The sequence below is a fragment of the Pseudopipra pipra genome, chromosome 7 (assembly GCF_036250125.1).
Source record: "Pseudopipra pipra isolate bDixPip1 chromosome 7, bDixPip1.hap1, whole genome shotgun sequence".
Classification (NCBI taxonomy): domain Eukaryota; kingdom Metazoa; phylum Chordata; class Aves; order Passeriformes; family Pipridae; genus Pseudopipra; species Pseudopipra pipra.
This window is the reverse complement of record NC_087555.1, coordinates 39,386,687-39,407,912: the sequence shown is the minus strand read 5'-3', so window position 1 is coordinate 39,407,912 and position 21,226 is coordinate 39,386,687. Positions and strand designations below refer to the sequence as shown.

Below are 21,226 nucleotides of genomic sequence, written 5' to 3'. Positions count from 1 at the left end.
TCAGCAAGTATTTAATCACCATCCCTCTGGAAGCAATACAAGTGCTGCCTATATTGAAGTGAAACAAGGCTTCTATTCCAGCAAGGCCTAAATATCCGCTAGACCATCACCTACCTAATACAGAATAAATTGAATTACTCAGGCCAGACACAACGTGGAGACACTTCAGGAGAAAATAAGATGCCTTAAAATGAGCTGTAAAGGAAAATAAAATGACCATGGATGGCTGTAAATTACTCAGTGGAAGCCTGAGCCTGTCAGAGCTGCATGTTCATAAAGCAGGAGGGAGCAGAATGGGACCCTGTGGCTGCTCCCAGCACGTGAACATCTCCCAGTCCTTCCCACCATGGCTGGCCCAGCTGTCCGGGGCCAGCCCCTGCTTCCAGGAAACACTTTGTCATCTTGTCTCAATGCTGCTGGAGGCAGGCACAAGCTCCACATTCAGCTGCCTCCAAGGACTACATTCACCTCTTTGTGTTTGGGTTTCTGTGCTGACATCAGGGAAAAACAATGTCACTCTGTTATCTGGCAGCTCCTCCGCATTCCTTGGTGGGATTAACTCATTCCTGGTACCTCAGCCTTTGGGGAGGCCTCCCCTGGCCCTGGGGATGGGTTTTCTTTAATCTACTCAAGTTTCTGCGTTTTTCGTCAACCCTCGTCAGATGCTCACGTAAACTCACTCCGTATTTCCCACAGCAACTTCTCTCCACCCTCATGGAGTTCTCTAGTCCAGCCTGACGAGGCTCCCCGGACTGCCTGGGAACAGGGATCACAGCGGGATTCTGAACAGACAGATGGGCATGTCTGTGTTTCCTTCTGCTGCATCTACCCGCTGCACTTGTCCCCAGGACTGAATGTTTGCACTCGAAATTCCTTCTTAAAATCAACACTGCCATTGAGAAGAATAGAGCAGCAAAGCCTGGTGGTGTAACACAAACACGGGAGGAGGATCCATGCCGTGGATCCAGCCCAGCCGTGGGCATTCCCTGCCCTTGCAATGACAGACCTGCAGGTCTCTGCTCCCAGGTACATAAATACCATATAAATACCACAGAAACACTACATAAATATGCCACTTACCAAAGCATTTAAAATAATTAATGTATTAGAAGAAAAAAAACAACGAGGACAGAGTTGTGATTTGCAGAGAAATGACAAAGACTGTAAATGTTACATTTACTGGAATCACAGAATTGTTAAGGTTGGAAAAGACCTTGGAGATCATCAAGTCCAAATGTCAACCCAGCACCACCATGTTCTCCACTAAAAGGTGTCCTCAAGTCTCCTATACACACATTTTTTGAAACATATCTACTACTGGCATTAATCAGGGAATATAGTGCTCAGAATAACCTTTAGGAAGCTCTGCACATACGTTACACCAAGTTGGAATGAGGTTACCATCTTAAATGCTCCAAGTGCAAATGTCTTTTTCTCATGGATTTTTACATCTTTGATTTTTATTGACTCAACTTCCTTGTTTGTTGTGGAGAAATTGAGGAATAAAGCAAGGAAGGCTTTCAGCAGTTCCCAGTCATGAAGGAGACCTGCAGAGCCAAGTGTTTGACTGGGTTTTGGTGTGAGAACTAAAACATGCCAAAAATACAGGTTACAGATGAGCCCATAGTAAACAATTAGGAAAGCTGGAGTTAAAAAAGGAGATAAAAAGGCAGAAAACATGATTAAAGTACTGAGCTGGGGGATTCATTAGGATTGCAGACAGATAAGTAAATTAGAGCCCTGCAGAAATTATTTGACTGGCAAATTAATTACACAATATTACAGTGGCTTTCCCAGCCAAATTTAGCCCTCGGGAAGCAGGTAGGACTCTGCCTGACTTAATAAAAGGAGCCTTGACTGGTCTTCAGCTTAATCAGAGATGAAAATTAACATTTCAGGATTTGAGGCAAATAGGAGGTTTCTGGAAAGCTCTGTCACTGTAACAATTACACAGGTTACACTTACAATAGGGCTGTGCAGGCAGTGGGATGCTCCTGCTTTTTCACAGGCCTTTAATTCACCGACCTGCTCAGGAAGCCAAGGCAGGAGGTGATTTGGAAACCCACATGGAACCTCATTAGGACAGATCATTCGGTGGGACACTTCGGATTTGCTTAGAGAAGACCTGATTAAAATATTGTACCCCAACCCTGCAAAAGTACAATACTACATTATTATTATTATTATTATTATTATTATTATTATTATTATTATTATTATTGTGGTTTATGGTTTATTTTAGTTTTATTATCATAATTATTTCCTAAAGTGTTGACTTATTCCCTGAACCTCATTCCCCATTTGCAGCTCAGACTCTGCCCCCAGCAAGCAGAAACTTCATAGAAAAAGAATTATTTATTTTTCAGTTTTCTTGCTAAGTATCACATTTTTTAGGTAGTGATGTTAGGAACTTGCTTTTGGAACAAATGTGATTTGTTGTTCCTGGAAAAACTTTGGAAATATATATATATATATATATCTCCCAACTGAAACATGTTACCTTTCCTGATAAGCACCGGGTGACACTCTCATTATCCAGGCTGAGCCATGGCATCATTTCAAATATTAAGACCTCAATACCTTTACAGGCATTAAAAAAGAGCTTTGCTGGTCTGTCCTGCCCCAGACAGGGGGGTGGCCGTGGTGGCCACCCCGAGCTGGCAGCACTCGCCCAGCAGGGCCCAGTGAGCGCCGGTGGGGCTGGGACCCAGCAGCAATAAATGCATTTCCATCTCATTACCAACGCGTCAATAGGGGCCATTCCTGGAGGATTGTCTGCTGGAAGGGTGGGCTCGTTTCATCAGGGCCTGACTGATATCAGAATTGACTGGGTTTTCCGATGATGTCTTGTACCGGAATGTTGTGAGCTGGAAACTAATATATTTCTCCTTGCTCATCACATCAATATGGCCTAATTTTGTTGGCTTTTGTATTGAACAATCTGCTGAATGTACAATCCAGTTTTGATTTCTCTCTTTATGACGCCTCTTATTATTAAAGCTCCCTCATCCAAAAAATCATAGATTTCTATTTACTAGTAATATTAATGGGATTCAGTTTTTGTCTCAGATTTAATCTAGTTTTTCCATATTGAAGAACCAGATCCCATTTAGTTATAACTGAATAAAAACCTGTTTTTCCTCCTTTCAGCAACGAAGTCTGAATTTTCTTTGGGTAGTTTTATTGAATATCACTCCTCCCAAAGCAGTGTTTATTACTTACTGTGCTTCAAATGTTGCAAGGAAAACTATATTATTTATTGTGCATCATTAATTGCCTTTTTCTCCATAGTTATCCAGTTGTTTGGATATGGTGAGTCCATATTTGTGTGCCACTGGGTGTGTGCCTGTGCTGTGCTTTGCTCAATTCCAGCTGGAAGATAAGGAGTGCTGAGGGAGGGAAAGAGAGGATGAAGTTCAGACACCCTCCTCCTGGTTGTAGAATTATGGAATGCCAGACCCATTTGAGTGGGAAGGGACCTTAAAGCTCATCCAGCTCCACCCCCTGCCATGGGCAGGGACACCTTCCACCAGCCCAGGTTGCTCCAAGCCCCGTCCAACCTGGCCTTGGACACTTCCAGGGATCCAGGGGCAGCCACAGCTTCTCTGCCCAACCTGGGCCAGGGCCTCCCCACCCTCCCAGCCAGCAATTCCTTCCCAATATCCCATCTTTCCCTGCCCTCTGGCAGTGGGAAGCCATTCCCTGTGTCCTGTCCCTCCATGCCTTGTCCCCAGTCCCTCTCCAGCTCTCCTGGAGCCCCTTTAGGCCCTGCAAGGGGCTCTCAGGTCTCCCTGGAGCCTTCTCTTCTCCAGGGGAACCCCCCCAGCTCTCCCAGCCTGGCTCCAGAGCAGAGGGGCTCCAGCCCTGGAGCATCTCCGGGGCCTCCTCTGGACTCCACGTCCTTGTGCTGCTGTTCCCAGGGCTGGAGCAGCTCTACAGGGGGGTCTCAGCTGAGGGGGCAGAGGGGCAGGATCCCCTGGGGAACACCTCCAGGCACACCCAGTGTGCACAGCACACAGCTGAGTACATTTACACCCATGTGCACCTACATCCTGTAGTAAGAACCTGCATGAACAACTTGAAGCCCTCCTATAAGAGCAGCAGCTGCAGCCGCTGCTGTACATCCCACCCTGCCAAAGGAGCTGTTTAACTGCTGCCACGTGCCCAGCTCTAACTGCTGTTTACTCCCACAGAAGTGCTCCTCTCTGTTTTCCCTGGTTCCTGGGAGATGTCAGCAGCCCTCTTGGGTGCACTGAGCAGTGCCAGTGCCGTTTCATCCCCGGCTCACGTTCCAGAGGTTTTGGGGGCTGTGGTGGTGTTGGGTGCCCCCTTCTCAGCCAGCCTGACCCAGACCCTTTCCCCATCGACCTGGGGCTCCAAAAGGTGGTGAAGGACAAAGACCCCTGAGCACAGAGCCACCTCTGCATCCGGGGCCCTGCCAGATCCCAGCATTGTCCTGAGAAACCATACCAGGATGGGGAGACCATGGGAAAAAGCCACCAGCAGCAGAGCTGCTGGGAAGGACAGCCAGACGCCCAAAGGCCAAAATGGCAAGTCAAAAATGGGATCTGGGTACTCCTGACCCACCACCACGGCCATGCCCAGCTCACAGCTCTGGAGAGTCCTGGGAAGGAGCAGGATCTGCACGGGAGGGAAGCACAGTCTGCAGAGAAAGTAAAACTGAGGCTCAGCTGATGCTCGATGACAATGTTTTAAAACTGATAATTAAAAAGCTGTCTTAACAATTTTGGTAAATCATTTTCAGCTTAGACCTCCCTTTCTGAAGCACTGGAAATAATTAACTTTTTAAAACGTAACTCCTCCATATCCTCTACTAAAGTCAGGCATTTTAAAAAGCAAAATGATATTTTAATAATTATTCTCATAATTACAAACCCCATTCTCCACACGGTCCTGTTTTCAATTAACAACTGCACTAATGGATTTGTTCTCCCTGCCATTTCCCTCTAATGACAGCAGCCGTCACAGACATGGAGAGTTTTGCAAATTCAGGACTATCAGGAGCTGTTTTCTCTTCAATTTACCCCTTTTTTCTGAAGCCTGCAGTAGGTATGAGCCAGGAGATAACATTGTCATACAAGTGGCTGGACAAACACACAATGCTGATAACTCAGTTCCTGGTGGCTGTCACTGAGGGTTTAGGTTGGAAAAGCCCTCTCAGACCATGAGGTCCAACCATTAACCCATCACTGCCAAGCCCACCACTAAAGCACATCACTAAAGGGAGGTACCAGCAACTCTCTGCCCCTCGGGGCAGGTGCCTGGAAGAACCTGAAGTGTGTCCACGCTTTGGAAGGTCCCCAAGAGGTTGACCCAGCCATCACCGAGTCTGACTGCTGAATCTTGACGAGGTTTGAATGGGTCTCACAGGTTCAGCTCACTTCATCCATTGTCATCGGGACCTTCAGCAGGGAAGAAAAGCTCCAACAGCCTTTTGCCCAAAGGAGACTGTGCTTTGTAAATCAGACTTAGAATCACAGGCTGGTTTGGGTTGGAAGGGACCTTAGAGCTCACCTTGTTCCACCCCTTGCCATGGGCAGGGACACCTTCCACTATCCCAGGTTACCCCAGGCCTGGCCCAACCTGGCCTTGGACACTTCCAGGGACTTATTTCAGAGAAAGAATTTAAAACACAACTTCTACACACCAAGACATCAACCGTGTGCTTTGCAAACCGTGCTGTCCCCGGGGCTGTCTGAGGGAACACAGAGGTGGAAACTGTCCATCCCTGGGGACAGCCCCTCGCTGGGACACATCCCATGAGGGGGACATGGCTCCCAGCAGGGCCCGTGTGACGCAGGGCAGCCGCCCACCAGCCTGGAGACAGCCTGGGACAGCCTGGGACTGTGACGGGGGGTTGTGCTGGTGGCACAGTTTCAAGCCAGACTACGCTGGAGGGAGGAGGAGGAGGAGGAGGCTGGCGCCCGGCAGGGCTGGCACACTCCATCATGGCTCGGCGGGATCTGCGCACACGGATCTCCCACTCACCAGTCATGAGCACAACAGCGTTCAGAGATGCTGTGGAAAATGCTCAAAATAGCTGGCTTTGGGGAGGCCTCGAGCCTCGCAGCCTCAGTGGAAAATTATTTTGTTAAGAAGTGAGTGAAGGGGGAGGATGGGGCCCCCTCAAGCTCCAGAGCAGGGCAGGCAGGGCCCCCCACATGAGAGCGGTGCTGGTGATGCCATGGGCAATGCTGCCCCTCCCTGCATGGCCCTGCACGAACCCACAGCACCTTTAAACTCGAACCCACAGCGCCTTTAAACCCAAACCCACAGTGCCTTTAAACTCGAACCCACAGTGCCTTCAAACCCGAACCCACAGTGCCTTTAAACTCGAACCCACAGCGCCTTTAAACTCGAACCCACAGTGCCTTCAAACCCGAACCCACAGTGCCTTTAAACTCGAACCCACAGCGCCTTTAAACTCGAACCCACAGCGCCTTTAAACTCGAACCCACAGTGCCTTCAAACCTGAACCCACAGTGCCTTTAAACTCGAACCCACAGTGCCTTCAAACCCGAACCCACAGCGCCTTTAAACCCGAACCCACAGCGCCTTTAAACTCGAACCCACAGTGCCTTCAAACCCGAACCCACAGCGCCTTTAAACTCGAACCCACAGCACCTTCAAACCCGAACCCACAGTGCCTTCAAACCCGAACCCACAGCGCCTTTAAACCCGAACCCACAGCGCCTTTAAACTCGAACCCACAGCACCTTCAAACCCGAACCCACAGCGCCTTTAAACTCAAACCCACAGCGCCTTCCAACCCAGCCACAGCAGCGAGCGAGGGGTCAGGGCCATCCTCTGCAGGGACGGACTCACCAGGCCAGGCATTCCCCGCCGCTGGCAGTGAGTGCATCCCACAGAAAATTGTTTGAGAGGATTCAGCAAATGGTTTTGGGTTGGGATTACGGGAACAGACTCGTGGTAACTCGCTCCCACCAGACATTCCTCCGGCATTGTCTCACATCTGCCAGGCTCTGAGCGAGCGGCCGTGCGGGCCCCAGGAACACCCTCTCTCACACAGGAGCACCCATGGATGGGGCACCCATGGATGGGGCTCCTGAGCCCTGAGCCACCTCAGGCTGTTGTTATGAGGCTCCGGTCATGAAAAAGATCTTGGAGGAAAAACACCAGTGTTTGTTCTGATGGTCTTTCCTGGCTCCAGCGCTGAGCACCATCATTCCCAGGCAGAGCCAGGGACACTTCTGGAGCTCATCATGGGTGTGTGCAAGGACCTCCAAACAGCACTGTCCATCTGGAGAGGGGGCCACCAACACCTCACAGTACAACCAGTTGCAGGAGAGGGCTGCACTGGTAACCTGCCCCTTTTTCCAGCTTCTGTCGATATTTGTTTTCCTGCTTCAGACATGGCAGTGTCTTCCAGGGAATAAGTTTCTGAGGAGGAAGGATCCCAGATATATTAAGAAAATCCCTCCCAAAACAAGAAAGGATTTCTCCTGAAACAACAAAATACATTTCATTTCACTTACCGAAAGCAGTTAATTAAACCAGATTTCTTTATGTTGTGTCAGTTAATTCCCAAAATACAGGGAGAACAACGTGTAATTACGCTGTTTTAGAGTGTTTGTGGCATAAATACATCACTCAAGTGTCAAGTTTTGGGGGTTTCCAGAGCTGGCAGAACAGCCTGGAGCTGAGACAATCCCTGAGAAAATTCCCAAGCAAGCAGGCAATGGCTGATGTGGATCCCGGGCACCTCCACGGGCACCACGGCCAGACCTGCCCTGGGACACCCATCCTGGTGTCTCCATGTGGCTGATGGAGCTCATCCACTAGAGATCCACGGGCAGCTCCGTGGCCTGCACACCTGAATTCTGGGGGGAAAAGTGCGATTATATCCCTGTAGTCTGCTGGAAAAGTGGGAAGGGTGCAGCTCTGTGGGTCTCTCCCTGCAGTGGTGGGCGGTTTCTGCCTCTTCCTGATCCCTTCCCAACCCCATCCCCAGCAAAGGCGCCTGTGCCATTCCTGGGACAGTGTTGGGGTTGTTTTTCCATGATCCCAGCCTGGCTGGCATCCTTGTCAGGGAGCAGGAATTCAGAGCCGAATGGCAGCTGAGAGGCTGTAACAGTCTCTGCAGCGTAGTTACTACTTTTGGCATTTCCAAACCTTTTAGGAAAATGCTGCCAAGTTAAAACCCCAACCAACGCCTGCGCTCGAGCGCGTGTGCGTGGGGGACGAGTCTGGAGACGTGTTTTATGTAAGAAAACTTCACAAGGCACTTAAAATAGGCTGTTTTCTGGGATCGGTTGCATCCAGAGGACGCGCGACTGACATCAAACCCCGATGATGTGCTTGCTCCTCATCACAGAGGAGGAGCTGCTCCCAGAGGACGTGTTTGTTCCTAAAATCATGGAATCACAGAGTTGTTTGGGTTGGAAAAGCCCACTGAGACCATCAAGTCCAACCATTCCCCCAGCAAGGGCAAGGCCACCCCTGATTCATGTCCCCAGATGCCACATCCACAGGGATTTTAAATCCCTCCAGGGATGGGGACTCCATCACTGCCCTGGGCAGCTGTGCCAGGGCTGGACAGCCCTTTCCAGGAAGGAATTTTCCTTAATATCCAACCTGACCCTCCCCTGGCAGAGCCTGAGGCCGTTCCCTCTCCTCCTGTCCCTTGTTCCCTGGGAGCAGAGCCCGACCCCCCCCGGCTCCCCCCTCCTGTCAGGGGGTTGCAGAGCCAGAAGGTCCCCCCTGAGCCTCCTTTTCTCCAGGCTGAGCCCCCCCCAGAGCCAGAGCCGGAGCAGGGGCTGAGACATTCCCAGCGCGAAGCCTCCCTGATGAAAACATCCTGTGTGGTAGTGGAACCGCGGGGGGTGGGAAAAGCCAAAGCAAAGAAAAAGAAAACAATTAAAAGAAAAAAACAACCCAAACACATAAAACGCTTCCCAGTGCCCGGCCGTGCGGGAGCGCTGAGCGGCGGCGGGGGGAGCACGGAGGAGTCCGGGGTGGGGAACGGGGGAGCCCGGACAGGGAAGGGGGAGCCCGAAGGGGAAATGGGGGAGCCCGAAGGGGAAATGGGGGAGCCCGGGGGCGGCAGCAGGGTAAATACGGAGGGAGTACAGGGGAGCTCGAGGGGTACAGCGGGACAGCCCAGGGGGAGCGGGACAGTCCAGAGTGGGAGTGGGACAGTCCGGGAGGAGAGCAGGACAGTCCGGGCGGGAGCAGGACAGTCGGGGGGGAGCGGGACAGTCCGGGAGGGGAGGGGGACGGTCCGGCCGCCCCCGCCCGCCGGGAGCCCCCCGGCGCTGCCGTCACCGCCGCCGTGACGGGCGCTGACGCGGGCAGAGCAGCTGCGAGGGGGCGCGGCGGCCCCCGGCCCCCGGCCCGGCTGCGCGCCCGGCTCCGAACGCCCCGCTCCGCCCGGGGAACGGGGCCGGGCAGCGGAGCCAGGGAGCGGAGCCAGGTAGCGGCGGGCGGGCGGCGCGGAGCGGGATGGGGATGGAGATGGGGATGGAGATCCCGCCGGGCAGCGCCGGGAGGGTCCCGGGGCCGGGCTGGGGGCGGCGCGCGGCTCCGCCAGCGGTGCCCGCACAGCTGGATGCGGGCGGGCAGATGTTGCTGGCGGCAGCTGCGGCGCGGCTGGGCAGGGAGCAGATGGGCTGCGGCGAGCGCCATATGGCCCGTTTAGCCTTTCACCTCGGGGATATCAATCACAGCCGTCCCGGGAACACGCACCGGCTCCGGCGGGAGCAGGGACGGCTCCGCGCGGCCCCAATCCCCGGCCGCGGCATCGGCCGTGAAGGGAGCTGGACGATGAGGGGCGAAGGACGTGGCCAACCGAGCCAGACATCCAACACCATCAACAGCCCTGCGTTCGGGTCCTGGTGGTTGTCAGAGCAGGCAGGAGCTGACGTGTGGCCTGAGCACTGCTGTGGGGACAACACGGCTTCGTGGGCTCCCAGGGAACAGACATGTGCTGATGGGAATCTGAGCAGGAATAAACATCACTGCAATCAATACCTCAGATCGTCTGATACCACCTACACGACAGAGAGCAGGAAAGAAGGGAGAATGATGCTCCATTGGAAGTTTTAGGGAAATCTAAGGTGGAAAATGGAGTGTTTGTGAGGTGGTCCATTCACATCCGAGGCTGGCAGTGAGACTGCTGTGCTCTGATGGCTCTGACTCCCCACTGGGGCTCCAACTTCATGCGACATCCGACTTATGACATCCAACTTCCCGGTGACATCCACCCTCGCAGTGTCTGTCACGGCTGCTGGCTTGCTGGGGAGAGTCCTGACATGTCTTGTGGCACACGTGTGTGTGCACTCTGGCTTGTGCTCTGAGTGCTCCAGGGCTGGGCCTGATGGTGTGTCTGGAGCTGGTGCTGTGGCTGTGAAGATGCTGATCTTCAGCTGCTGTCTGGTGGTGCTGGGGCCAGGCCCTGCCACAGTGGGCAGATACCAGCACAAGGCTCATGCTTGATGAGCAGCTGGCCTTGTTCTCTGCTTGGGGACTTTGTACCTCACACGAAATTGGATAAAAATATGCTTTAGCCCTCTTGCCCCCTGGAAGGCACTCACAGGGGTGATACCACTCCTCTTGGATCTCTTGGAGATGACATCAATGTAAATGTGTCCATGAAGTGGGGATGGATTGTGACTGTTCCAGGGGCCTGGCACTGCCTCTTTCCTGCCCTTGGCTCCAGGCAGGCGAGCAGGCCCTGATGAGCAGAGGGGATTCCTGATGCAAAGAGCGTCAGCCACTGGTACATCATGTCTTCTGGTACCTCGTTGTAGGTCTGAAACTTTTGCTCTATTGAAGAGGAAACAAAGCTCTCCCCTCCCAAAACTCCATCCTGAAACACTTGGCAAGTCAGACAGGGGATGTGAGTAGTGAAAGTAGTGAAAGTGTATCCATGTAGGGAAGGGCCAGGTGCAGAGACTGCACTGCTGCTGCAGGACCCCTTTCTTATGTACCCCTCAAACACGGCCTGCCGGGCTGGGAGGGGGGAAGGAGTGACCTGTGCCACCACCATGGGATCTCGTCTGACCCAGGAGCTGGGGCTGCCCACAACAAAACCAGTGCTCTGTACCTGCAAGTTCCTGCAATGCCCTGATGCCCAGGGCAGCTGGACACACCACACTGGAGGTGGGTGTTTGAGGGGGCTGGTGATGCTGATGGTGTACCCTGAGTGCTGATGGTGCCCTTGGGGCTGCAACAACGAAAACTTCCCCATGGTGACCCCATTACAGTGTTCCTACTAACAGAGGTGCAACCACAGCAACCACCCATCCACGTGCTAAACAAACTGACTTTCCTCGGGAGTTTGCTGCGCTCACAGCCTGGACTGACATGGATTTTGGGGTTTTTATTGGAAATGGCAGTGCCTGATGCAGTCCTGCACGTCGTGGGTTCCAGAGCAGGGCCTGTGGGGTCAGTGGCAGGGCCTGATCCTGTGGGAGCTGTGGGCTGGAAAACCTCACTTGTGGTGATGGGAGCCTGCCAGGAAGATGGACTTGCACTTTTGGGATTGTACTTGGGAAGAGGCCCCCCATAGAGGCCATCCAGGGCCAGAAGTGCTTGTGGTTGGCTCTGGCCTGTCCGTGTGCCCCGTTTCCCTGTGTTTGGACCGTCTTAAATTCCCCAACTTTGTGGCCTTGGGTGTTGCTTTCCTACAGGAGATCATCCTGTGAGTGAGGGGCCGTGCCCAGCTCCCACCCCACTTCCAGGGGGACCAAAGCAGAGCCAGTGGACACAGGACACTCCATCATCAGCACTTGGGGGCAAGAGCGACAGTTCTCTGTAATTAAAGGTGCTCTTTGTGCTCCTGTGTTCAAATACCCAAATCCAGCATTTCCCCACATGTCTGGAATTGTGTTTGCAGTTATTTAATTTGGAGTTCTTTTTAAAAGCATGGAGTCTGGAATGTTTGTTCTCCGCTTTTTTTCACATCATTACTCTGATACTGCTTGATTAGCTCCCTCCCCAGTCATGATTGGTAATTAAAATAGGCATTAAAATTAGTCACTTAGCAATTTTGCTGTTCAATTGGCAATTAAATTACTTAATTGCAATTAAAGTCCTAATTTTAATTGGCAAAATGATAGATGTAGATTTAAGATAATATGTATAAATACTTTAATAAGTGTCTATATAAGGATTACTTAATTACTCAACTTCAAGTTTATGCTGTTAACTTTAGAACTTTTAAGTGAGTAATGAAATTTATATTACATCTATTCTAAGGATATGATAATTAGATGTATCACTTAGCCTTATAAGGGCCTGGGCTGTAAGTTGCTTCTGTGGTGTTGAACTACAGCCTGGACAAGCTGTTGGGATAGGAGTGACACTGATGGTGATGCCGCAGCCAAGGGGACACACGGGGAAGTTGGCTGAGCTCCTCCAGCACCCGCTGGGTGAATCCCGTGGAGAAGAACCCAAGGCAGCACCTGGAGCTGTGGAAACACTGTTCTGAACAGCCCTCAGTGGCACCTCACAGCGCTGGACCGGTTCTGTGCTGGTCTTCACCACATCATCCCACTGGATAAATCCCGGGAGCAACTCTGTGGGAGCGGGAGAACATCACCCGGCTGTGGAGATGGTCTCTCAGGGTGGGGGCAGTTCGTCTCGGGTGTTGGAGTGTCTCCAGCGAGAGGAGCAGGTTGGGAAGGGAACGTTTGGGGTTTCACACAAACCATCGGTATTTCAGCGTTCCGGGGGGTTTCTGCAAGGTGCAGACTTCGGGGGGAACACGCTGGATTTCAGGGTGAGGTTGTGCCGTGTTGGGCTTTATTCCCGGTTGGATGTTCGGTACCTTTCCACAGCCTTTAGGACATGGGGTCTACTGCCCTCCTGAGGAAGGGCACCTGGAGCTGCCGGGCCCTTCCCAGGCTGTGAAGGCCCGTGGCCACCCCGTCTGTGTTGGGCAGGGACACCCACTCACGTGACTGTGTCCCTTTTTTCCAGGTTGGAGGCAGCAGAGGGTCCCATGGGAAGGTCCAGGGTTGGTGTTGGAGCCACCTGCCAGACCCCACCAAGTGTCTCCCTCCAAAAGTTCTTTGTCCCTGTGCACCATCACTGGATGGACCCAGAAACTGAGATTCCTGATCGGTTTTTAGTAAATATTTTTAAATAAATGCAGCGCCTTTAATTGTCCCACCCCAGCCCTGCTTTGTGACTTCTCCCAAAACTCCCCCAGCCAGGCTTGGGCTGGGAATGATGGAAACTGGGGGGACTGTGCAGGTGTTGCTGGGGCAGAGGTAAAATAAAATAGAGCAGCATAAAATAAGAAAAATCAATCAACAAATAACTGGAATTTAAATAAATAGGTAAATAAATAATAGAAAAAAATTAAATAAAAATAAATTCGGAAGATTTAATAAATGAGATACAATAAAAATAAGTAAATGCATTTAACAAAATGAAATAAAACTTATAGTGAAATAGAATAAAAAATTTAAAAAATTAAATAAAATAATGTAATATAAATTAAAGTATGCGATGAAATAAATGGAAATAAATAAAATTGAAATAAATAAAATAAATAAATTAAAATTAGATAAATATAAATTAAAATTAGATAAATATAAATTAAAATAAAAATAATGCAGTCATAGGAAAACTAATACAATAAATAGTATGAAAATAAAAATTTTAAAAGCACAAAAAAAATTATAATTAATTAAAATAGAAAAATAACACAATAAACAAAATAAAATAGACTAAAATCCGCCCAAATTCCGCTTGGGCTTCCGTGGAGGCGGGAGAGGGGTGCGCGTAGGAAGCGGCGGCGATGAATGGAAGGCGCGGCTGCCCCGCTGCCGACCCCGGGCTCGGGGTTTGCCCCCAGCCCAGGCCGGGGGGGTTCAGTGCCCCAGACCCGTGTTTGTCCCCAGCCCAGGCCGGGGGTGTTCAGTGCCCCAGACCCGTGTCTGCCCCCAGCCCAGGCCGGGGGTGTTCAGTGCCCCAGACCCGTGCCCGCCCCCAGCCCGGCCCGGGGTCCCACCCGCGCTATTCGGGGCCGTCACGTCACGGTGACGCGCGCGGGGGGGCAGGGGCGGCCCCGCCTTCTATGCAAATGAGGACACGCCCCCGCCCCGCGCGTGGCCGGGGCGTGTCCCGCCGCGTGACGTCACCGGTCGGAAACTTACCAAAAGGGCGCGCTGGCGCGCGGGGGGGCGTGTCCGGGGCGGGTCCCGGCGGCGCCGATTGGCCGCGCGCGCTGACGCGCGGTGACGCGCGGGGGCTCGCGGCGCACGTTGGTCGGCGGCGCCGCGGCCACATAAACAAAGGCACATTGCGGGCGGGCACAGTCCGGCCGCCCGCGCCGCACACCGCTGTTCGCCGCGCCCGCCCGCACCGCCCGCCCGCACCGCGGCGCGCGCCCCGCTCCGCGCTCCGCTCCCGGTGAGTACCTGTCCGTCCGTCCGTCCGTCCGTCCGTCCTGTCCCGTCCCGTCCCGCAGCCCCTCCCGAACGGGGTCCCGCGCGCGAGGCGCGGGGAGCGCGCCCGCCCGGTCCCGTCCCATCCCGCCCGCCGGCGGGTCCCGCGCTGGTCCCCGCACGGGTCGGGTCGCGCTGTCACCCGCGGAGCCGCCGCGGTGTGCCGGGTCCGCCCCGCCGGCTGTCACCCGCGCCGGCTGTCACCCGCACCGCCACCTCCGGGGAACCCCCCACGCCTCACCCGCTCCCCCGGGGACGCGCCGCGTGTTCCCGGTGGGATGGAGAAGCGGACACGGCACCGGGTGCCGCTGACAGCCCGTCCGCCCGCAGGGGGATTCCTGCCCGCTTACAGGGAAAAGAACCCAAACCGACCCCAAACCCGCTGCTCGTGGGCGCAGGGTGGCTCTGCTCCCGCACCCGCGGGTCCGCAGCTGGGGCTCCCCCGGATCCCGGCAGCCTCCCCGGCGGGGCCGTGGGTCTGTCTCGAGTCCCGTGTCCCTGGGTTTGTCGCTGTACGAGCGAGTCCGTGTGTCTGTCCTCCCACCAGTATGTCTGTCCCCGTCCCCATGTGCGTGACCGGCGGCTCCGTGTGTCTGTCCCGCTCGCCGGTTCCATGTGTCTGTGCCCCACCCCGGCTGCCCGACCGGCGGTCCGTGTGTCCATCCCCGACCGGCGGTCCGTGTGTCCATCCCCGACCGGCGGTCCGTGTGTCCGTCCGCGACCGGCGGTCCGTGTGTCCGTCCCTGACCGCCCATCCCTGTCTCTCAGCCGTCGGCCCGGGCAGGCTGGAGCCGCCGCCGCGCTGTGACCCCGCGGACTCCTCGCTCCCCGCCGCGCTCCGACGCTGTCCGCCCCCGGCCGCCCCGACACCGCCGCTCCCTCGGCTGAAGGTTGGTGCGCTCCGGCCCCGCGGCTCCGCGGCCCCGGCGGGGCAGGGGCAGCGGGAACCCTCCGCTCGCCCCCGCGGTGCCCGGCGCGGGGCGGTGCGGGGCGGCGCGGGCCGAGTCTACCTGACGCTGTTTCGTTTGCAGCCATGCCCTGTGTTCAGGCTCAGTATGGGTCCTCGCCTCAAGGAGCCAGCCCGGCCTCCCAGAGCTACAGCTACCACTCCTCGGGAGAATACAGCTCCGATTTCCTAACTCCGGAGTTTGTCAAGTTTAGCATGGACCTCACCAACACTGAAATCACTGCCACCACTTCTCTCCCCAGCTTCAGTACCTTTATGGACAACTACAACACAAGCTACGACGTGAAGCCCCCGTGCTTGTACCAAATGCCCCTGTCGGGACAGCAGTCCTCCATTAAGGTGGAAGACATTCAGATGCACGGCTACCAGCAGCACGGCCACCTGCCCCCCCAGTCCGAGGAGATGATGTCCCACTCGGGCTCCGTCTACTACAAGCCCTCGTCGCCCCCGACCCCCTCCACGCCCGGCTTCCAGGTGCAGCACGGCCCCGTGTGGGACGATCCCGGCTCCCTGCACAACTTCCACCCCAACTACGTGGCCACCACGCACATGATCGAGCAGCGCAAAACGCCCGTGTCCCGCCTCTCCCTCTTCTCCTTCAAGCAGTCTCCCCCCGGCACGCCCGTGTCCAGCTGCCAGATGCGCTTTGACGGGCCCCTGCACGTGCCCATGACCCCCGAGCCGGCCGGGCCGCACCACGGCGTGGACGGGCAGGCCTTCGCCGTGCCCAACCCCATCCGCAAGCAGCCGTCCATGGCCTTCCCCGGGCTGCAGCTGGGCCACGCGCCGCAGCTGCTGGACAGCCAGGTGCCCTCGCCGCCCTCGCGGGGGTCCCCGTCCAACGAGGGGCTCTGCGCCGTCTGCGGGGACAACGCGGCCTGCCAGCACTACGGCGTGCGCACCTGCGAGGGCTGCAAGGGCTTCTTCAAGGTACGCGAGGGCAGGGCGTGGGCAGGGGGCAGGCAGGGAGGGCAGGGAGCGGGACAGCGGGCAGGCAGGGAGTGGGACAGCGGGCAGGCAGGGAGTGGGACAGCGGGCAGGCAGGGAGCAGGACAGTGGGCAGGCAGGGAGCAGGCAGAGCAGGGACAGGGTGCAGGACAGTGGGCAGGCAGGGTGCAGGCAGGGCACGGGCAGGGTGCAGGCAGGGTGTCGGGCAGCGGGGGACCCGGCGGGGCGAGGAGCCCGCAGATGGAAATCGGTTAGGACAGAGAACTGCGTCTGAGCTAACCATGTGGAACAGAATTCCCTGTGGTAAAATTAAGTGATCTCTTTATTTCACCATCCTGATTGAATAATCTTATCATTTTAAATAGAGAAGGTCTCCAAGGAATGTAAATAATATGAATGCCCACGGATTTGTATTTACCGAGCGTCTCCTTCCCTCCTCTTGGCATATAAAACACGGCCAGGAGCTGCGAGGTTACCTCGGATGTTAACGCTGTCAATTTGCTCCTGTTAAATGCCCAGGAAAAAAAAAAGAAAAGAAAGGGGTGGGGGGAAGAGAGAAAAGGGAAAAGGAAATGAAGGGGGGGAAAGGAAATGGAGGGGGAAAAAGGGAAAAGAAATTAAGGGGGAAAGGGAAATAAAGGGAAAAAAAGGAAAAGAAAATAAATTTTACAAGGTGAGAAGAAAAAAGGGAAGAATAAAGGAGAAAGGAAATAAAGGAAAAATGGAAAAGGAAATTTTAAAAAAGGAAAAAGAAAGGAAAAAAAGGGGAAAGGAAATAAAGATAGAAAAGGAGGAAGAAAATAAAGATAAAAGGAGAAAAAAAGGAAAAGAAAATAAAAGGGAAAAGGGAAAAGAAAATAAAGTGTAAAATGGAAAAGAAAATAAAAAGGAAAAGGGAAAAGAATGTAAAGGGGGGAAAATAAAACCGGGAAAACAAAATAAGGGGGGAAAGGGGAGAAAATAAAGGCAAAAACTGAAAAGAAAATACAGGGGGAAAGGGGAAAAGAAAATCGAGGGGAAAACAGGGGATAAGAAAATAAGGGCGGGAGCGGCGGTGGCGGCGGTGCGGGATCGGGAGCGGGGCCCGCAGCCCCGTCCGGCCGCTCAGCCCGCCCGTCCCGCCCCGTCCCGCAGCGCACGGTGCAGAAGAACGCCAAGTACGTGTGTCTGGCCAACAAGAACTGCCCGGTGGACAAGCGCCGGCGCAACCGCTGCCAGTACTGCCGCTTCCAGAAGTGCCTGGCCGTCGGCATGGTCAAGGAGGGTGAGTGTCCGTCCGTCCGCCCGCCCGCCCGCCCCGAGCGCTCCCCGCGGGCCGCGCTGACCCCGCTCTCTCTTGCAGTGGTGCGCACAGACAGCCTAAAAGGCCGGCGGGGCCGCTTGCCGTCCAAACCGAAGAGCCCCCAGGAGCCCTCTCCCCCCTCTCCCCCGGTGAGTCTGATCAGTGCGCTGGTGAGAGCCCATGTCGACTCCAACCCGGCTATGACCAGCCTGGACTATTCCCGGGTAAGCGGCACCGAGCTCGCGGAGGGACCCCGCCGCCGCCGCCCGGGGAGGGGGGGCCGGCGGCCCCGCGGCCGCTGCGGGGGGAGAGCCGGGGCTCGGAGCTCTGCCCGCCCCGCCGGGGCCGCCGCCGCACCGCACCCGCACCGGCACCGCAGCGCTGCCGGGGCTCGGCTCAGCCCCGCCGGCACCGGGGCTCGGCTCAGCCCCGCCGGTCCCGGGGCTCGGCTCAGCCCCGCCGGTCCCGGGGCTCGGCTCAGCCCCGCCGGTCCCGGGGCTCGGCTCAGCCCCGCCGGTCCCGGGGCTCGGCTCAGCCCCGCCGGTCCCGGGGCTCGGCTCAGCCCCGCCGGTCCCGGGGCTCGGCTCAGCCCCGCCGGCCCCAGCGCCGCCCCGGGATCGGGCCCCCCGCGCACGCAGAGCGGCGGCCTCGGAGCGCCGTTCCTAATCGAATTAATTGCCCCGGAACATCTAATTTCCTCACCGGTCAGAGAGAGGTTTAATTGTTATCCCAGCCCGCTCCCTGGCCGGGGATGGGGTGAGCAATTTCACGGGTTATAGACTTTAGAGAACCTCATTAAGGGCTTTTTAAAATGAATTTCCAGTTCCAGGCTAACCCCGACTACCAGCTGAGCGGTGACGACACCCAGCACATCCAGCAGTTCTATGATCTCCTGACCGGCTCCATGGAGATCATCCGAGGGTGGGCAGAAAAAATCCCCGGCTTCACCGACCTCCCCAAAACGGACCAGGACCTGCTCTTCGAGTCTGCCTTCCTGGAGCTGTTCGTGCTGCGGTTGGCGTACAGGTGAGGGGCGGCCAGGGAGCCAGACCCTTTCAAGGTCCACTGATCTGCATTTTATTAACTCCTCGGTAATTAGGTGCCTCTTAAATCCTTCATTTATTGCTCCTCAAGTAATTAGTTGTTTAGCTTTTCTCTCCTCATCTTCTCCTTTCTTATTTTTTTAAATTTCTTTCCTCTTCTTTTCTTTTTTCTCTTTCACTTTCTTTATTTTATCCTTCTCTCCCTTCCTTCTTTCCCTTCCTTCTCTCCCTTCCTTCCTTTTGCTCATTCTCTCTTTTTTTTTTTTTTAATCCTTTGTCTTTTTTTCTCTCATCCTCTTCCTTCATTTTTTTCTTTCTATCTAATTTTCCCCCCTCTCTCATTCATCCATCAGTTCATTTTGGGGTTGTCCCCTTCCTTCCAGGTCCAACCCCGTGGAGGGGAAGCTAATCTTCTGCAACGGGGTGGTCCTGCACCGGTTGCAGTGCGTCCGTGGCTTTGGGGAGTGGATCGATTCCATTGTGGAGTTTTCCTCCAACTTGCAAAACATGAACATCGACATCTCTGCCTTCTCCTGCATCGCTGCCCTGGCCATGGTGACAGGTCAGTGTCCCCCCTTCCTGCCTGCTCCTGTTCCCTCGCCCGCCTTTCTCCGTGTCAGACCCGTAACGTCCCGCACCCTTCTCTTTGCAGAGAGGCACGGGCTGAAGGAACCCAAGAGGGTGGAAGAGCTTCAGAACAAGATTGTAAATTGTCTCAAAGACCACGTGACTTTCAATAACGGGGGCCTGAATCGCCCCAACTATTTGTCCAAACTCTTGGGGAAGCTCCCCGAACTCCGCACGCTTTGCACGCAGGGGCTGCAGCGCATTTTCTACCTGAAACTGGAAGATTTGGTGCCACCGCCAGCAATAATCGACAAACTTTTCCTGGACACTTTACCTTTTTAAGACTCTTCCCCCGTGCGCTTCCGCTGACCCGAGGAGAAGCTCCACCTGCCTGAAGGGGAGCTGGTCTGGGCCCAGAGCAGCACCCCTGGGTGCCAGCTCCCACCCCAGCCGGTGTTGCAAACTCCCGCAGGCAGAACGCGATGGGCATTTTGGCTCTGGGGCATCATGGATGCAGCTCATGGACTACACAAATACCATGGTATAAACTTTTTATTATCGGCTTCTAAATGAATTTATTATTAAGGACTCCTGAGTGGAAAGGTGACCCGATCTGGCGACGCCGGGCGCGCAGCTCAGACCCACGCGGTGACAAACCCAGTGTTGAGGGACCCACGAGTGCCACCCTCCTAAAGACTAAAGTTTTCTGCTGTAAAAGAAAGCTGTAAGATACCCAAAGCCCAAACGTTGCGTGGGTGGCGTGGCATTGGAGAAGGCTTGTAAATTTATCAGATGCGGTTTGGCTTTTTAAAAAATTATTCCGTGCCTATTTATGAAGAAATACGGAAAATAATTCTAGAAAAAAAAATAAAAATAAAAGCTAAACGTGTTTGGGGAAAAAAAAAATAATTAAAAAAAAAAAAAGGGAGAATAAAGACAAGAAAACCCAATCTGTCCATACCAGGGAAGCATGACGATTCCAGGGTGACAATGTTATAGGCACTTGCTATTTCAGTAATGTCTATATTCTATAAATAGTATTTCAGACACTATGTAGTCTGGTAGCTTTTATAAAGACTGGTAGTTATCTAAGCTTCAAACATTTTCTCAATTGTAAAATAGGTGGGAACAAGTGTCACCCCCCCGAGATCCCCCCCCAAAGGCACACATAGTGTTTGTAAACACCGCCCGACACCCCTTGTTTGTAAGTGTTGTATGTACTGTTGATGTTGATTAAAGAAGAAGTTTATATCTTGATTATTTTGTTGTCTAAAGCTAAACAGATCTTGCATGCAGCAGCTTTTGACTGTTTCCAGAGTGCTTATACTATACATAACTCCCTGGAAATTACTGAGCACTTTGAATTTTTGGTTTGTTTTGTTCCGAGGGTTTTTTTTTATGTCTAAAAATTGTCGGTTAATATATTATTTTATGTTCGAGTAATATTTTTAATATTGCCATATTCTGTGGTATTTTTCTTTGTATACCCCGGTTCGGCACACGGGAAAGTCGCTGCCTTTTTTTAATATGGTGTGAGACAGTTAGAAACGCGGATTATAATTATTATTATTATTATTATTATTATTATTTTTTCTCCCGAGAACTCTTTCTTTGAGAAAGACAATTTTAATGTTTACAACAATAAAACATGTAAACGAATCGAATTTCGTCTCCTTTCTGCCGAAGTGCGAAGCTGCCCCGCGGCCCCCGCCGCACCCAGGGGACAAAAGCCTCTGCCCGTGCGGCGATCCCGGAGCGCCGATGGACGGGGCCGTTCCCGTTCGGTGCCGCCGGCGCCGCGGGAGGAAGAGGAGGAAAACCCGCGGCTCGGAGGTTGGTCCTTCCCCAGGTTTTTCCGCGGTCGGTCCCCGCCGCGTCCAGAACCCGCATCAGGACCCCGCATCCTGCGACATCCATCCCTCTCTCCCTCCTCCCGCGCCGGCGTTTGCTCAGGCACATCCCTTCATCGGGGGGCTAATTC

General features: G+C 54.1%; 1 protein-coding gene and 1 long non-coding RNA gene across 5 annotated transcripts; both read left to right on the top strand.

Moving 5' to 3' along the window:
• The first annotated feature begins 9,346 nt into the window (after window positions 1-9,346).
• LOC135417500 (uncharacterized) lies at window positions 9,347-13,152 on the top strand. Its single transcript, XR_010432068.1, has 2 exons — window positions 9,347-9,454; window positions 9,708-13,152. It is a non-coding gene; the product is annotated as an uncharacterized LOC135417500 (long non-coding RNA).
• A 1,158-nt stretch (window positions 13,153-14,310) lies between these two features.
• NR4A2 (nuclear receptor subfamily 4 group A member 2) lies at window positions 14,311-20,904 on the top strand. 4 transcript variants are annotated; one of them, XM_064661761.1, is made up of 9 exons: window positions 14,311-14,403; window positions 15,207-15,328; window positions 15,470-15,879; window positions 16,012-16,335; window positions 17,488-17,617; window positions 17,696-17,859; window positions 18,459-18,661; window positions 19,032-19,240; window positions 19,331-20,904. In XM_064661761.1, the coding sequence occupies exons 3-9, from the start codon at window positions 15,472-15,474 to the stop codon at window positions 19,585-19,587; spliced, it is 1,695 nt and encodes a 564-aa protein (XP_064517831.1). In that variant the 5' UTR covers window positions 14,311-14,403; window positions 15,207-15,328; window positions 15,470-15,471; the 3' UTR covers window positions 19,588-20,904. The 4 variants fall into 4 exon arrangements, with proteins under 4 accessions (XP_064517831.1, XP_064517830.1, XP_064517828.1 ...); XM_064661760.1 differs by having other exon boundaries at window positions 15,470-16,335; window positions 17,696-17,784; XM_064661758.1 differs by having other exon boundaries at window positions 14,313-14,403; window positions 15,470-16,335.
• Window positions 20,905-21,226: the final 322 nt, after the last annotated feature.

Coding starts and splice junctions, on each gene's coding strand:
- NR4A2 (XM_064661758.1), top strand. CDS start 15,472: ATGCCCTGTGTTCAGGCTCAGTATGGGTCCTCGCCTCAAGGAGCCAGC. Junction 16,336..17,487: donor GCTGCAAGGGCTTCTTCAAG/GTACGCGAGGGC, acceptor CCCGTCCCGCAG/CGCACGGTGCAGAAGAACGC. Junction 17,618..17,695: donor CGTCGGCATGGTCAAGGAGG/GTGAGTGTCCGT, acceptor TCTCTCTTGCAG/TGGTGCGCACAGACAGCCTA.